The 16,537-nt window shown below is 43.2% G+C and overlaps 1 protein-coding gene across 1 annotated transcript; it reads left to right on the top strand.

Moving 5' to 3' along the window:
- Positions 1–374: 374 nt before the first annotated feature.
- Positions 375–16,128, top strand: LOC306761348 (hexokinase-4-like; the record flags this gene model as incomplete). Its single annotated transcript, XM_079247473.1, has 13 exons — positions 375–394; positions 481–610; positions 3,417–3,533; positions 8,922–9,038; positions 10,045–10,207; positions 10,551–10,699; positions 11,375–11,494; positions 11,598–11,693; positions 11,777–11,876; positions 12,419–12,602; positions 12,990–13,145; positions 13,227–13,460; positions 15,908–16,128. The coding sequence occupies 13 exons, from the start codon at positions 375–377 to the stop codon at positions 16,110–16,112; spliced, it is 1,791 nt and encodes a 596-aa protein (XP_079103599.1). The 3' UTR covers positions 16,113–16,128.
- Between the last annotated feature and the right edge of the window lie 409 nt (positions 16,129–16,537).

Genomic DNA, 16,537 nt, shown 5'->3' with positions numbered 1-16,537 from the left:
AACCATCCACTCATCCTTCCACCCATCCATCCACTCATCCATCCATCCATCCACCCATCCATCCATCCTTGCATCCATCCATCCATCCAACCATCCACTCATCCATCCATCCATTCATCCACCCCGCTGATCACGTGAATTATCTGTTTCTTCCAGGGGAAAGAAATTCATCTTGACGCGTATTTCATTCAGAATAAAAACAAAAAACCTTTTCCAGGAAAACAATTGGAAACTTTTAGGATGAAACAGAAGCGCGTTTAGATATATAAATGTCATTTAGAGGTAATTTATTAGAAACAGTAAAACCTGTAACAGCTTCCAGTCGCTGAGCTGGTGGAGAGGAGGAAGCAGAATCTGTTCTGCTGCTCAGCCACATGTTGCGCCTGATCCGTGCGTAAATGCGCGCAGTCACCTGCAGCCGCCGTGAACGCACCACAGCGGTCCTCCTTGTCTTTTCATGTGTTCTTCTTCCCCCCCAAGGCATGACGCGCGCCTCCCTCCTCCTGTTGCGACACCGCCGTCCCTCGCGCGCACCGTCACATCTCCGTGCTGTTGCTTCAGTGAGGAAGTGGCTTCCCGTCAGTTTGAGGCGCAGCGCAGGACGCAGGAGGTGAGTCTGCTTCAGCTCAGCTCTGCTTTCGCATGGAGATCACATGTTTGCTTTGTCATGATGTTCTGGTTTGTAACAGTCTCCTAAAACCAGTAGACAGACTGGCAGCTGCCCCGTAGCTGCAGATCTAACACAGAAAAGGGACATTTGAACTTTTCCTGACTCTTGGTCTGGACTTGTGTTGTTGTTTAGGCAGAGCTGGACACAATGGGGGGGGGGTGTTGTGTGAAATGCTGCAGTTCCAGATGAGAATGAGGATAAACCTGTTTGCAGGATCGAGCTGAAGGAATGTCACAAGACACAAGTGAGCTGAAGTTTCATGTTGAGTTTCTGACGTGGGGAGAGAGCTCCAGCCTCCACGTGGAGGAGTTACACTCAGAGTTTACGGATGGAGGATGGTCTCAGACTGGTGTCCAGTAAAACCAGCATCAGCTGACAGACTGAACATGATGAAAGAGGCTGCAGTCATCTGCAGGGCGTCACTGGTTTCACAACGTCTGCAGGAGATTTCAGCATTTCTCTGAGCAGAGCTGCACTTTTCTTCTTCTGTCTGGAAAACTCTCCTGAAAACTGAGTTATAGACATTAAATCAGACTTATTAGTTTCCTCTGCCGCACTTTATTATTATTATTATTATTATTATTATTATTATTATTATTATTATTACTGTGGCTGAGCTGGATTGTATATTCAGTGTAACAAGATGAAACTGTTAAAGTGCTTTTAGATGATTTACACTTTTAGTTTTCTGCAGATTTTTGGGAGATTTTCACAAATAAGAAGCTGAAAGAAATCCTAAAACTTTTTATTGCACCAAAATGAGAATATGAGGCAATATTTCATTTCAGCCGTTGTCAAACATAAACAACAACGTAGTTTAATCATAGAAATTAATTTAATAGAAATTCTACAACTTTTATGGCACCAAAACGATAAACTTTAGAAAGAATTCGATAAGAAGAAAAAGAGAAGACAGATTATTAAATACTTTTAAAACATAGTTGAATTCATTGGACATTTTCCCTCTTTTTATTCTCAGTTTTATTTTATTTAGAAAACAGGAATAAATCTGGAGACTTCAGGATGTCTGTGGGACAGTTTGAGGATCTGATTCAGCTTCTTGCTGCTGGCTCGGATCAAAGATCCTGCTGGAAGCGACTCGGTGCGACTTCTTCATGGTTTACATGTGAAATAAAAGGCAGGAAGACTTGAAGGAAAGTTTTTTAGAGGTTTTTCCAGGAAACCTGGGTGAGACAGGCTGCGGGTGGAAGTCCACGCTGCCTCCAGCAGCTGGTTTACACCTCACAGCTGTTTGTTGGCACGGAGTCCATCCAGCATGGAGGAATGTACGTTGTTAGTGTGTTTCTGTAACGTCGTCCAGACACATGACTAGCAGACACACTTTAACGTGTTTATTAGCTGTTATGTCCTCAAATACAAAACCTGGAGGTTTTTCTGAGTGTCTGTCGTCTCACTGATGTGTTTATGCAAATGAGGAGTTTTTCTAGTTAAACATGAAGGTTTGGATTCATTTTACACGTCTAAACAAGCATTTTATCTCTTCTTCTTTTACTGACGGTAAGTGCAGGTGTGGCTCAGCTTTGTCTTGCTGAAATCTGCAAGACTTTCCCTGAAGGAGACGCTGAATTACTTCTCAGACTTTTTAATCTATCTATCTATCTATCTATCTATCTATCTATCTATCTATCTATCTATCTATCTATCTATCTATCTATCTATCTATCTATCTATCTATCTATCTATCTATCTATCTATCTACCTATCTATCTATCTATCTATAGTACAGAGAAACTCGAGAAACTTTTCTTTACCCGTCTTTCCTGTAGACACCATATTCTGTACGATACAGGGAGAAAGTCATCTTAAAAAACTTCCACCACCTACCCTCTGGGTTCATGGCAGGTCCTGAACTTGACAGAAATTATAATCAAACGTTTAAAAATAAATAAACAAAAGCCTCTCCGTTACTTTTTGTAGCAGTTTTTTCACACAGTAAACAGATTTGTAAACAAACATTAAGCTAGAAAAATAAAGAATGAAACTAGTAAAGTAGTGAAAAACGTCTGAAAACGGATCTGGTCCGGAGTCAGCTGCTGTCTGGGACACAACGTACCTTTCTGTGATTACGAAAAGACTTTTGTCCACCAGGTGAAGAAGTTTCACATGAAGTGGTGGTCAGTGACGGTATATTTGTCTTCCTGAAGGGATTCACTGGTGTAGTGAGATGGATTGTAAATAAAATAACCATAGAAGTTAGCAACAGACTAATTTAGCAAATGTTGGGCAGATTTCAGAGAATTCAGCACTTCAGATCATATATGAAACCCTAATTACTGTTTTTCTTTAAAATTTTAAATAGAGCCTTTTTTCGCAATGTGCGATTTCCAGTTTTCACTTTAACAGTTGATGGCGCTATAGGTGCTAAAGATGGCGACTGCAGGAAAATCATGACGTCAGTGAAACCCATGAATGTCGTGCTTCTGGTAGATTTTGTGACATTACATGCTGGAAACATATTTTATATACAGACCAAGATTGACGAATGAGTGAACGTTATTATGTGATGATGTCAAAGGACACATGTAAACATGTAGACGCCAACATACGACACGGGAAGGTTTACAGTCTGACTTCTGGTAGCTATAAACACATTCATCATCACAATATCATTAGAGATTTCATGTTAGCCTTGTTAGCATGTGTGGCTAACAGCGGCTACCAGCTAATGGCAGAGGAAGACAACTTCACCTTTAACCTTTACTAAACTGAGTATTTCTGTCTCCAGACGAGCAACACTGAGACAAACAGCGAGCAGGACGTCCAGATGTCCAAGAAGGCCAGACGGAACGGCGATGCTGCGACGGCGCAGCTGGACGGCGTCCCTGCAGACACGCTCAGTAAGGTACGCACAAGGCCGGATTATCCAATGGGCATTATGGGTGCCCATTGGGGCCCATTGGGGGAAAACACCAGCAGTTTGGACATGAAACAAAATGTATATAAAAGCCAGATGGTTACACCACAGTGTCTAGAGCAGGGGTGCTCAAAACGTCGATCGCAATCGACCGGTCAATCGCCAGGGTACTACTGGACGATTGCATGACAAAAGGATTTGATCCAGTCTTATCAAAACAATCCGTTTTACCTGAAACTGAAAAAACGCGGAGGTAGCAACTGTCCGCTTCACGCTTTTCCGTGTTAACGACGGCCACCTCAAATGTCCGACCAATCGCACGATACTTCTCGGAGCCCCGCAAGAAAAGTTCTGCCAGTCGGACGTGTCAAGAAATGTCTTCAAACACATCCGTATGTAACAAGCTTTAGGTCACTGGCGGTCACTGTGCATGCTTAAACAACGGCTCTAGGTGCAGCAAAGCTAACAAGCTAGCCAGTTAGCTGCCTCCAATTTTTCGCCTTTCGATTCAGTGAAAATCATCAGTGAACTCGGGTAATGTAAAAAAATGTATATAGTTGTATATAGTTATGTTTTGTTGTGCAGCATGTGTGGTTATGCAACATATATCAACATAAGTTGTAAAAATCCTCAATATATTTCTGAATAAATATATGGATCATTTTGACTGGTCATTTCATTAGTAGTGCGCAGGCTGAAAAAGTATGAGCACCCCGGGTCTAGTGTGTTGCTAATGGGACAAATGGATGAGAGATGTTAAAAATATTTCACTCACAATTTTCACAATGTTGCAGTGAGGAAGGGGGCCCCTGGAACACTCTGGGCCCTGTGCCCTTTTAATCCGGCCCTGGGCACGCATCATCTGAATGAGCTAGACCTGCTAACAATGCTAACATGCATTCTGTTTAGCATGTTAGCATGTTAGCATGCAATTGCTTCCTCTACAACCAAGAACAAACATTTTTACCAGTTTTTCAGGAAAATGTTGTTCAGATACAAAAGACAAAACACATCTGGAGTCATAAACGTTTTGTGTTTCATGCTAATCCATCCGGACAACGCTGATATTTCAGAGTTTCTGATCGACATGTTGACTTGCTGGTGGTGCGACAGAAAAGCTCAGAGGACCAAAGTCAGGTTTTGGTTTATTTTAGTCCAATTTAATGATGATTCATCCAGAGCAGAGCGCTAAACCGGCTCTTATGGGGAGCAACCAGGACACACATCTGTTACATTAGTAAATAAAACACACACACACACATACACACACACTTTCAGGTGTTGTTTAAAAACTTTATTTTTACTTACCCAAATTTTATTTAAATATGTATTTTATTTTATTTTTTAAATTAATGTAATAATATTTTTAGTTTATTATTTCATATTGTAGTTTTATTAATGTTAATTTTTCAGTTTTATTTTGTGTATTCATACTCATCATGGGGGGGGGGGGGGGTCAGAGGCCTTTTAAAGCTTGTCAGAGATAAACTTCTCCTTGGTTCACAGTTAAAATTCTAGATAAAAGAATCTATTTTTATAAATAAATAGATTAATGAATAACTGAGAAAAGTGGATGGAAATGTATTTTTTCTGCATTTCGGGTGGATATGAAAAGACTTCTGACCTCTAATATTCTGCAAGCTTGTGCAGCTCCGACCCTCCAGCTGCTGAAACGTCTTTTATCAGTTTCAGCGTTTAGCGTGAATCTCATCCCTCCTGCAGGAGTGTGTTTCCATCGGTGACGTCATGCTGAACAGTTTCTTTTCTCCGTCTCACGGTGAATCGTCTCTTTGTGTGTCTCAATAACCTGAACAGTCATGACGGAGGAATGAAGCCAACATGCAGAGACACTCAACCAGCCAATCAAACGAAGACGAAGAGTCAGGAAAGAAGTGAGACACGATGAAACACGCCTCTGGAAAGTTACCGAGCTGAGACAAAGCAAGGCCTGCTGTGTTCCCTCCAGGATCTGATCCTGTCCTGGAGCTGTGAAACGTCTGTTACCTGCAGCTTCATGTCCACACCCAGATTACACAACCAGGAATCTGCTTCTCCACTCACAGCCCGACGCCGCCATCCTGAGCCACTTGCACCTGACATGAACAGAACATGCACGTTGTTGGGTAAACTACTGCCCCCCCCCACCACCAGCCGGGGTTCGAACCAGCGACCTGCCTGCTGGTCCTGACCACTACGCCGCCGTGGTCGGTTTTCCCGTTCTTATCCGCCCTCCGTGGGATTTACAGTCCTGTCATCAGAAGCTGTTGCAGCATTTCGCTGTTGAGGCTTGAAGGAAGCGTTTCAGACGTTTCCAGTAAAAAGAGAAAAACGCTGCCAGGTGAACCAGCGGCCATGTTGTCCTCTCAGCTTTCCGCCTCGCCGCAGATCCGACTTCTGCACGGGGACGGGTTCAGGCGGATCTCATGCTTCAGGAGGAACAAAGGATCAGATATGAGACAGAAAAAATAAAGAGTAAAGTTTTTCTCAGTTTGGACCAAAGCAACGTTCATCTGATCAGAGGTCAGATCAGTAAACCTGTTTCTGATCCAGATCTGCTGGTCTGGAGGGTGAATGTGGACGGTCCCGCTTGGTTTGGCTCTTTGTTGGCTTCCATCTTTAAAGGCTTCGATCTGGTGGACCGGACTGGAACGCCCTCAGTCCATGTGGTGTCTCGCCAGATCAGGCCCAGATCAAGGCCAGAACAGGACTAGATTGGCTACAGATCAGGGCCAGGTCAGGCCAAGATGGGGGCCAAGTCAGGGCCAGATGCAGGCCCAACTTAAGCACAGATCAGGACCAGAACAGGACCAGATCAGGGTCAGTTTAAAGCTAGATCAGGACCAGATGTGGTCTTTAGTTCTGTATCTCGGCTGGCTTCTTGCAGTCTGTTCTTCTGCTTTCAGTTCTCGGACGTGTTTTCCCTCCTGGTGGACTCGTGTCGGTTCCCTCCCACCCACCGGTTCCCTCTTTGCTGGTTAGCGTACCTGCTCTTCATTTTCAGCTCCTCCCTCGCTTCGTTTTCCTTTCCTTCTCTCCTCAGTTTTTATTGAACCTGCTGTTGCAGCATTTCTTCTCGGTTTGAGACAAACTTCCTGCATCCTGACCTGATAATCCTGCATTGGGACTATCCTGGCCCTGATCAGCTCTAGAACCAGATCTACGGGGACCATGAAGTGAGAAGCACCTCTAGATCAACCTCCAGCTGATCGGCGATGTGTCCTCTGGTCCCTTCCTCTGAACGTAGACTGGTTTTTATTCTTTGGTTTGGTTTGGACTTCAGGGCCACCGTATCAGCCTGGGGGAGAGAAGCTGCTTCAGTCTGACTTCTTCCAGTTCACACGTTGACGTAACCCGCCAGGTGTAATGTTGTGTTCAGGTGTCAGCAGCTCGGAGCTGGGATAAAGCAGTCAGATCCTCCAGCATCTCTGCTGCTTTCATGGAACCTTTCTGTTTCTGTCACGTCGAGCAGAACGGAGGAAAACTGCAGGATGTGAATGAAGACGGAGGTGGGGAGGGAAAAGGTTTCCCTCTGCAGCATGGGGAGGTCTGCATGCTGGAGGCCGGAGGTCAGTTCAGTCCTGCAGACTTTCTGAAACTCTGCCGAGTTTTCCGGCTTTAAGGGAAGCGCTGAAAACAGGAAGAGAGGCGGGAACGGCTGGCGGCGTCTCCAGACGGTCGTAACTTCGCCATGCGAGCCACGAGTCTTCCTGAACATCTGAAACATTTCCCTTCCAGACCAGTTCACAGAGAGATCCTCCTGGAGAAGCAGCTTTCATGTTCGTCAGCGTTTAGAGGCGTTAATCCTGTTTCTGGTCATGTTGGGATGAAATGATTTCCTTCCTGCTGCAACGTAACGCATCACTTTAACCGTGTTAAATATCTGCAGGTTTCCTTCATTCTAACGCAACGATTCACACGTTTTCCTCCTGAAGTTTCTCTTCCTCGTCTTCATCATCAATTTAACGCCATAATGCTGCTCAGTGTGAACAGATTTCAGTTCACTCATCTCCTCTCAGTTTCTATGCAAAGTCATTGTTTTACTGTCACCATTACTGAGTATAGAAGTGGGCGGAGCCTAATGATGTCACCTGTAGGGTTCTGGGAAAATAAAAAACAGGTGGAGCTGAGAGGCGGCGCTGAGAGGCGGAGCTGAGAACGTGGGGAGGGATGATTGACACAGTGTTCAGAGTGTTTTTAGATGATTTACACTTTTAGTTTTCTGCAGATTTTTGGGAGAATTTTCACAAATAAGAAGCTAAAACTTTTTATGGCATCAAAATGATGAACTTTAAAATGAGAATATGAGGCGATATTTCATTTCAGCCGTTGTCAAACATAAACAACATAGTTTAATTCATCAGTTTAATTTTATTTTGAAAATATGAAGAAACCTGGAGACTTCAGGACGTCTGTGGGATAGTTTGAGGATCTGTTTCAGCAGCTCGGCTCGGCCATGGTTGCCATGGTGATGCAAAGTCTGACGGACTCTGATTGGTCGAATGCCTGATGTAAAAGAAAGTTAAAATCAACTGATGTAATCGTTGCCGTTGACGTTGGAACCATGAAAACATCAGCGTGGGAATTATCGGGAGAAATCTTCGTATTCGGTGTGGAAAGCCTTCGAAGGGTTCAAACCTGTCGAAGATCCTGCTGGAAGCGACTCGGTGCGACTTCTTCATGGTTTACATGTGAAATAAAAGGCAGGAAGACTTGAAGGAAAGTTTTTTAGAGGTTTTTCCAGGAAACCTGGGTGAGACAGGCTGCGGGTGGAAGTCCACGCTGCCTCCAGCAGCTGGTTTACACCTCACAGCTGTTTGTTGGCACGGAGTCCATCCAGCATGGAGGAATGTACGTTGTTAGTGTGTTTCTGTAACGTCGTCCAGACACATGACTAGCAGACACACTTTAACGTGTTTATTAGCTGTTATGTCCTCAAATACAAAACCTGGAGGTTTTTCTGAGTGTCTGTCGTCTCACTGATGTGTTTATGCAAATGAGGAGTTTTTCTAGTTAAACATGAAGGTTTGGATTCATTTTACACGTCTAAACAAGCATTTTATCTCTTCTTCTTTTACTGACGGTAAGTGCAGGTGTGGCTCAGCTTTGTCTTGCTGAAATCTGCAAGACTGAAATAAAACGCAGAAAGACTTTAAGGAAGGTTTTAAATGTCGTCTTTGAGCAAAAGCCGAAAACCCGCTTTATGTTGGTCCCCCCCTAGGAAAAAATAAAAACCAAACATATTTACTCTATAAAAAAAAAAAAAAAAAAATCATGTTAGCCATGTTAGCATGTGCGGCTAACAGCCACAACCAGCTAATGGCAGAGGAAGACAACTTCACCTTTAACCTTTACTAAACTGAGTATTTCCGTCTCCAGACGAGCAACCCTGAGACAAACAGCGAGCAGGACGTCCAGATGTCCAAGAAGGCCAGACGGAATGGCGATACTGCGACGCCGCAGCTGGACGGCGTCCCTGCAGACACGCTCAGTAAAGTACGCATCATCTGAATGAGCTAGTCATGCTAACAATGCTAACATGCATTCTGTTTAGCATGCTAGCATGCTATTGCTTCCTCTGTAACCCAGAACCAATTTAAATTCATTTAATAATATTTTTAGTTTATTATTACACATTTTAGTGTTATTCATGTTATTTTATTCAGTTTTTTTTTTGTGCATTCATACTCATTATGTGTGTGTGTGTGTGTGTGTGGGGGGGGGGGGGGTTGGTTTCACAACGTCTGCAGGACTATCTCCTTGGTTGATAGTTAAAATAGTAAATAAAACAAATTATCTTTATTAATAAATAAAGAAATGCTAACATGCATTCTGTTAGCGATAGCAAGCTAACGTGCTATTGCTTCCTCTACAACCAAGAACCAACATTTGTACCACTTTTCAGGAAAATGTTGTTCAGATACAAAAGACAAAACCCATCTGGAGTCATAAACTTGCCGTGTTTCATGCTAATCCATCCAGACGACGCTGAGATTTCAGAGTTTTTGATCGACATGTTGACTCGCGGGTCGTGCGACAGAAAAGCTCAGAGGACCAAAATCAGGATTCAGGTTTTGGTTTATGTTGGGTTTTAGTTCAGGTACAGTTTCTCTGTCTACTTTTCCTTTCTGTTCTCTTTCTATCCTGTTCCTATCCTCTCTGGTCAGATCCAGCAGTACGACACAAACTCTGCAACACAAACATTTATTCAACATAAACAAGTAAAATAAGAAGCCAGAATATGAAGGGGATCATTATATTTATAAAACTCCACTTGGCAAAACAAATGTACTCAGCAGAAGAGCATCCAGACCATCATCCTGCTGCTTCAGTGCTGGAAAAGACGAGGTAAAATCTGGAGCGAATGAGGAGAAATCTGCCGTGGGGAGGAGAAGAAATGCTGCCATCTTCTGGTCAAACTGTGAACCTGCTCATCTGCAGCTGCAGCATGTGTTCATGTGTGAATCTGTTGGTTTCCATGCTGTGGCTCTTCGTTCTGCAGGTGAAGCAGTACCTGCAGCCTTTCCAGCTCTCTCTGGAGAAGCTGCATAAAGTTTCTGACCAGCTGAGGAAGGATTTTAACCGGGGTCTGGGGAAACACACACATCACAGTGCGTCTGTCAAGATGCTGCCCACCTTCGTCAGGGCAACACCTAATGGGACCGGTAAGAGATCAGAACCACATCAGAGAGATCTAAAGGTGTCTAAAGTTATTATATCAGCCGACTTTCTGCAGATTGTTTCAAAGTTAAAACCGCTTGTAGTGAAACAATCAGGTTTGGTCTGTTGAACGCTCAGCTGATTCAGCATCAATAACAAGATTTTATGCTCTTTTGTCAAATAGACCAGCATATTTTCATATGCTGTGCAGAACTGCGGCACCTCCTGTACCTTCTGCATGCGCCCCCCCCCCCCCCCCCCCCCCCCCCTCCCCTCCCCCAGTAAGCCCAGTCTGCTCTGACTGGTCAGCTGCTGGATATATAATCATCATGTTGCTCTTCCTGCCAGAAAAAGGCGACTTCCTGGCATTGGATCTGGGTGGGACGAACTTCCGAGTCCTTCATGTCCGTGTGGTGGAAGAGGAGCAGAGACTGCTGAAGATGGACAGTCAGATCTGCGCCATCCCGCAGGAAATCATGCTGGGAACTGGAGAACAGGTGACATGCTGCGCTCAAGCGGTCTGAATGAATGTAAACGTTTCATCTGAGTTGGGATCTGATTCCTCCACGACTCGTCTCTTTTACTTTGTCAGACTTCAAGCTTAGACAAGCTGGAAGTAAATCTGTCGTTTCCAGATTTATTTTCATGATTTCAACTTTCTTCACCAAACTATGTTGTTTTTATAGAATATTAACAAATGTAGAATTTGTCTCAAAGTTTGTTGAAAGAAGAGAAAAGGACAGAAAAGTCTCTGGAGTTCCATTGTTCTGGAAGATTCTCCTGTCTGCAGATGAACTGGTGAAAGTGCCACGGTTGGGTATAAAACGAGCATCCAGTCAATCCTTTGTGTCTCTAAAGCAGGATTGCGTGTTGCCTCACCACTTTGTGCTAAACTCCATCAGAGATTCAGAAGCAGATATTTCTCAGTGACAGACTGAGAAGAACTTTGGTGTTTCAGCATCGACAGAGCAGAATACTGGCAAATGTAGAGAAATTCAGGCTGTTTTCTGCAATAATTTTTGAATTCATTAATTTTTCTTTATGTTTTTATATTTGTGTCTGTCAAGTAAAGGTTGAAATGAATTTAGAATCAACAGGTTTCACCTTTCGTTGCGTCTCTAAAGACCTTCAGGGTCGGGTGGCTCTAAAGTGAAATCTGTCTGTCTGTCCAGCTGTTCGACCACATCGCTGCCTGTCTGAGTGAATTCCTCGACTCGGAGAACCTGAAAGGACAAACTCTTCCTCTGGGCTTCACCTTCTCCTTCCCCTGCGAACAGAAAGAAATCGACAAGGTTTCTCACACACACACACAGAGAACACGCAGATGGTTAAAGAACCAGAAGGAACATGTAGCTGTGCGCCTTGTTTACGATGTTTTGTGTGTTTTCTGAGCAGAGCATCCTGATTCGTTGGACTAAAGGCTTCAACTGCTCCGGAGTGGAGGGAGAGGACGTCGTGAGGTTACTGAAGGAGGCGATCCACAGGAGAGGGGTACGTCCAGAACTTACACATATCTGACCTTTTATTCATCCTGATTTGTTTATGTAGGCAGGTTCACGTGGTTTTACTTGCAGGACTACGATATCGGCTCGGTTGCCATGGTGAATGACACGGTGGGTACGATGATGAGCTGCGGCTACAAGGACCGGAGCTGTGAGATCGGCATGATCATCGGTAAGCTGACTGCACAAATTACTTTACAGTTGTGCTCATATGTCTTCATCCCCTTTCATTAAAGAAAAGGCTGAATTTACAACAGTCACTCAAATAACTGGAGAATCAAAAAAGGAACAATAACTAAACATTTGCAAAAATATAATTTAGTAATATAAGACACTGTTTTTTCATTTAACTGAGTTGAAAAAAGAAATAAAACAAACAAATGTGTCCTGGACAAATTAGGGACTTTTCTGTTGAACAGTGGGACAAAATACCTGTCAACAGGTGCAGAAGTCTGACTGAGAGGAACAGAAAACACCTGATTGGAGCGGAAACTTTAAAGGATTGTTCAACTAAATATTACTTTATGACTGATGTAATATGTAATAAATTATCTTATTTGTTTGCTTTTTTATAAAAATATTCCTCATGCAAACACAACAAAAAGACAAAAAAAATGAGCATAAACTCATGTAAAATGGCCAATAAGGTCCAAAAACAAGGTCACACAAGACGTTTGAAGAAATAAAAAATGATAAGTTTCATGTCCTTTGCAGGAACAGGAACCAATGCCTGCTACATGGAGGAGATGAAGAACGTGAAGCGCGTGGAGGGCGAGGACGGACGGATGTGCATCAACACAGAGTGGGGCGGCTTCGGAGACGACGGCTCCCTCAAAGACATCCTTACAGAGTTTGACGTGGTGGTGGACAAGACGTCCATCAACCCTGGTGTCCACACGTAGGTGATGATTTGACGACTTGTGTTCCAGACGTAAAGTCAGCAGCAGGTCTGTACTGTATGTGTTGTATGACCGGTGCCAGTGGGAGCATGTCGATGTAAAACAGAAGAGGCCCCAGGATGGAGCCTTGGGGTCTCCACCAGTAATTCTAGTCTGCTTAGATGTAAAAAAGCCCTTTATATAAAGTACTTCCTGTTCTCCAAGTATGTATTTCACCAGTTTAGTACTGGGTTGTAGAGGCCCACCTCACTCTCTGATCATTTGAGTATTAAACTGTGTTAGTCTGTGTCAAATGCAGCTCTGCAGTCCAGTAAAACTGACATTTTCCCAGCGTTTTTATGTAAACATGAGTATATTTAGTGTCAATCATGTGTGACATCTTGTAGCTTTGAGAAGATGATCAGCGGCATGTATTTGGGGGAAATCGTTCGTCTGGTGCTGGTGAAGCTGACGGAGGAAAAGCTGCTGTTTAAAGGAGAAGCATCTGAGGCGCTGCGCACTCCAGGAACATTTGAGACAAAGTTGATGTCTGCGATTGAGGAGTAAGTTGCCTTGTCTTCTTTATCTGGGAGCTCATTTTGTTCCATTAATGTGTCATCTTTGATTTTCTGTGTACGTCTCAGGAAAGACAATGGTCTGGAAAACGCCAAGAAGATTTTGACTGAGCTGGGGCTGAATTGGGATTTAGCTGATGCACACGTGGTGCATTTGGTCTGTGATACTATCTCTACTCGTTCTGCCAACCTCTGCGCTGCTGCCCTGGCAACCATTGCCAACCGTATCCGTGTCAACGGTGGGCTGGACCATCTGAAGACCACGGTGGGGGTGGATGGGACTGTATACAGAAAGCACCCCAAGTAAGAGGCAACATAAACACCAGGGAAACTCTAAAAACTGACATAAATATTACATTGAAATGTCAAGAAAATAATTTATTGTGTGAAAAAAGCTTCTTGATGAAGGAAAAATTCCATAAAACCGCAGTGTACTGATGAAACGGCTCATAATTATAAGATAAATAGTGGAAAAGGGAAGTGCTAACACCTTCATCACCTAGCGATCAGCTTGGTCTGTCGAATGAGCTTTAATAAGATTCTCTAGTGTTGATATTCAGTCCTGTAAGAACACTTTCACACTTCAGTTAACTTAAAAAACTGTTTAAAAAGAAAAGTTATGTATTGCTTTACTTTTTCAATAAAGAATAGGTGAGTGGCTGCACATCGGGTACTGCTAGTTGCTACATTAGCAATGCTAGTAAGCAGCAACTTAAATTCTAAAGTTCAACACATTAAATCAAAATAAAGTTTAAAAATGTTCTTATTGTTCCAGAAGAAACAGTATCATTGATTCTAAACAGCTTTCTGGCCTAAGAATGTTCTAAGCCAGGATATGGATGCTAATTTTGACCTCTGAAGCTAATCATAAGGATGCTTTGCAGTAGCTTAGGAAAGCTAAACTTCATGTTGGAGATGTGTTAACAGAGGAACATGAATTGTTAAAATAAAAACAGATTGTAAGGAATGCAGTAATTAGCCATGATACTTAACGAGTAGCAAGCTTTGGGTTGCTAGTGATTATCGTAGAGATGCTAAAGGAAAGCTTATTGATAGTAGCTAGCCTTTGGATGATTGTGATCATGACAGGGATGCTAGTAGCTAGCCCATAAATGCTAGTTGCTAGCCTTGGGATGCTAGTGATTATCGTAGAGATGCTAGAGGAAAGTTTATTGATACTAGTAGCTAGCCTTTGGATGATCGTGATCATGACAGCGATGCTAATAGCTAGCCCATAAATGCTAGTTGCTAGCCTTGGGATGCTAGTGATTCTCCTAAGGAATTACTTTGTTTGCCAGTATATCTCAGTGACTGACCAGTGATTGCTGGTTGACACTCCATCCCAGCTGGTGGAGTTAGTGCATCATGTTGTTTCCCAACCATCAATAAGCTTTTAGAAACAGAATCTGTTCTAGCGGTGCTAGTTAATACCTAGGTGGATCATTATGATGGCGGCTAGAATTTGAGAGCAGTGAAGCGTCTGTGACGTCTGCTGCAGTGTGTCCGTTGTCAAAACTTCCAATCTAATCCGTACTCAGCATTTATTGAAAGGTTATGAATTCAACTGGCAGACTAGCCTTTACTCCCTCACTATGGAGCAGCGCACGTCACTTTTCCTTGTTCTTTACGCGACGCTACGTCTTGATGGCTTTTAGTTTTAGAAAGGTGTTCAATGAAAACCAGCAGTGTCAGCACAAAGTTATATGACTGTATGCATGATTTTTTTTCTCTCTATCATTTGGAGAAACGTAATGTTTTGTTGTAGTGTAGGACAAACAAGGACCCAAGTGCAGATTGGATGTGGATACTAGGACAGGTTTATTGTTCTCCTGGGCAGAATGGTAGGTGGCCAGGCAGGCAGGTTGGCGGGCAGGCAGGCAGGTTGACGGGCAGGCAGGCAGGTTGGCGGGCAGGCAGGCAAGAATCATGCACTGGTGACAGAACAGACGGTTGTGAAACAAGCAGTTTAAATTCTTAAGCAGAAATGCTGCAATGGCCGAGAGCTGTTACCACAGATGAAACAACAATCAGGCGATGACTGGTGAACTGAGCTGGCCTTTTATCTTGCTGCTGCTGATTTCCCGATGAGAACCTGGTGTGGACTTGATTGCCAGGGAAACAGGCACACCCACTGCAGCACAGGTCAGAGCAGGAACCACAACATGTTTACGATATTGGGAATTTGAGAAGTGTAATGTTTAATGATATTGAGAAAGGTAACGTTTTTATGATAGTGTGTGGAGAAATGTAAATTGACTGTATGTAAGTGCAGCTATTGTATATTTTCAAATACTTTTAAAACTGTACGACTTTGCCTGCCCAGGGACCACAGATGGATACTAGCTAAGGCTAAAATCTGGTGGAAAGCATCTTTCCTTAATGTTTTTACACATGGTCCCTGACAAATAAACTTTTATTTAAAAAGAAAAAAAAAATTACGAGGCAAATCTTCAGCTCGATGATTCTCCAGACGGCTTCTCCAACTTTGAGGGTTTTCTCCACTCTGCACCCCGTACAGCTCAGTATATTTACACACAGTCAGATAATAGAATGCCATGGTCAGGAATTACTGCTTTTCTGCTCAGGGTTTTCTACAACGCCACACTACAAGTAAGAGAAATGAAATAACATCCTCATCTGTCTCCTAATTGTTATATTTACAGAAGGTAATATGTTGTCTTCAGGTTGAGTTGAGGAGACATAAGCTGGACTTCTCAACACCTCCTTTCCTCTGCTGTTTTTTCTTCCAGTTTCAGACACAAGCTCCAGGCGGCGGTGCGCCTCCTTGCCCCAAAGTGCGACATCTCCTTCCTCGTGTCCGAGGATGGCAGCGGGAAGGGCGCGGCCATGGTAACTGCTGTGGCTCAGCGGCTGGCGCTCCAGTCACGGCTGTTAGAGGACAGCGATGGTGAGGATGAGGAAGAAGAAGAGGAAGATGAAGAAGAGGATAAATGAGAAACGAACACTTCAAGGCCGAGCAGACAAATTTTTACCCTCAAGTCTGAAAGTTTAGACAAATATGTTCATATGTGAAAAGATGTCGATGATGCACTCGGATATTTTAAAACAAGTTTTAACTTGATTTTATACTTGTATAAAAGTAGATGTTGTGCATCCAGTTCAGAAAAATAAATAAACAGGGGCTCAATTCAACTTTGTTGTATGTTGCTGGGCAGCTTGTGAGTTTCTCCAACGACTATAAAAATTTATTGGAACCTACAGAATAAAAACATCATAACTGCTTACTTTGTGTTGGACATTGCTTTTTTGTTTTTGTGTTGGCCCAGAAAAAAGGTTGTAAAATTAAATTTCTAGTGGTAAATCCAAGCGGTGCAGGAGGGTGGCGTCGTTCGGCTTCGTCATTCTGACAGGGCTTTGCA

This window comes from Telmatherina bonti, assembly GCF_933228915.1.
Source record: "Telmatherina bonti genome assembly, chromosome: 10".
Classification (NCBI taxonomy): domain Eukaryota; kingdom Metazoa; phylum Chordata; class Actinopteri; order Atheriniformes; family Telmatherinidae; genus Telmatherina; species Telmatherina bonti.
The sequence above is the reverse complement of the archived record's forward strand: the minus strand, read 5'-3'. Positions and strand labels throughout refer to the sequence as shown.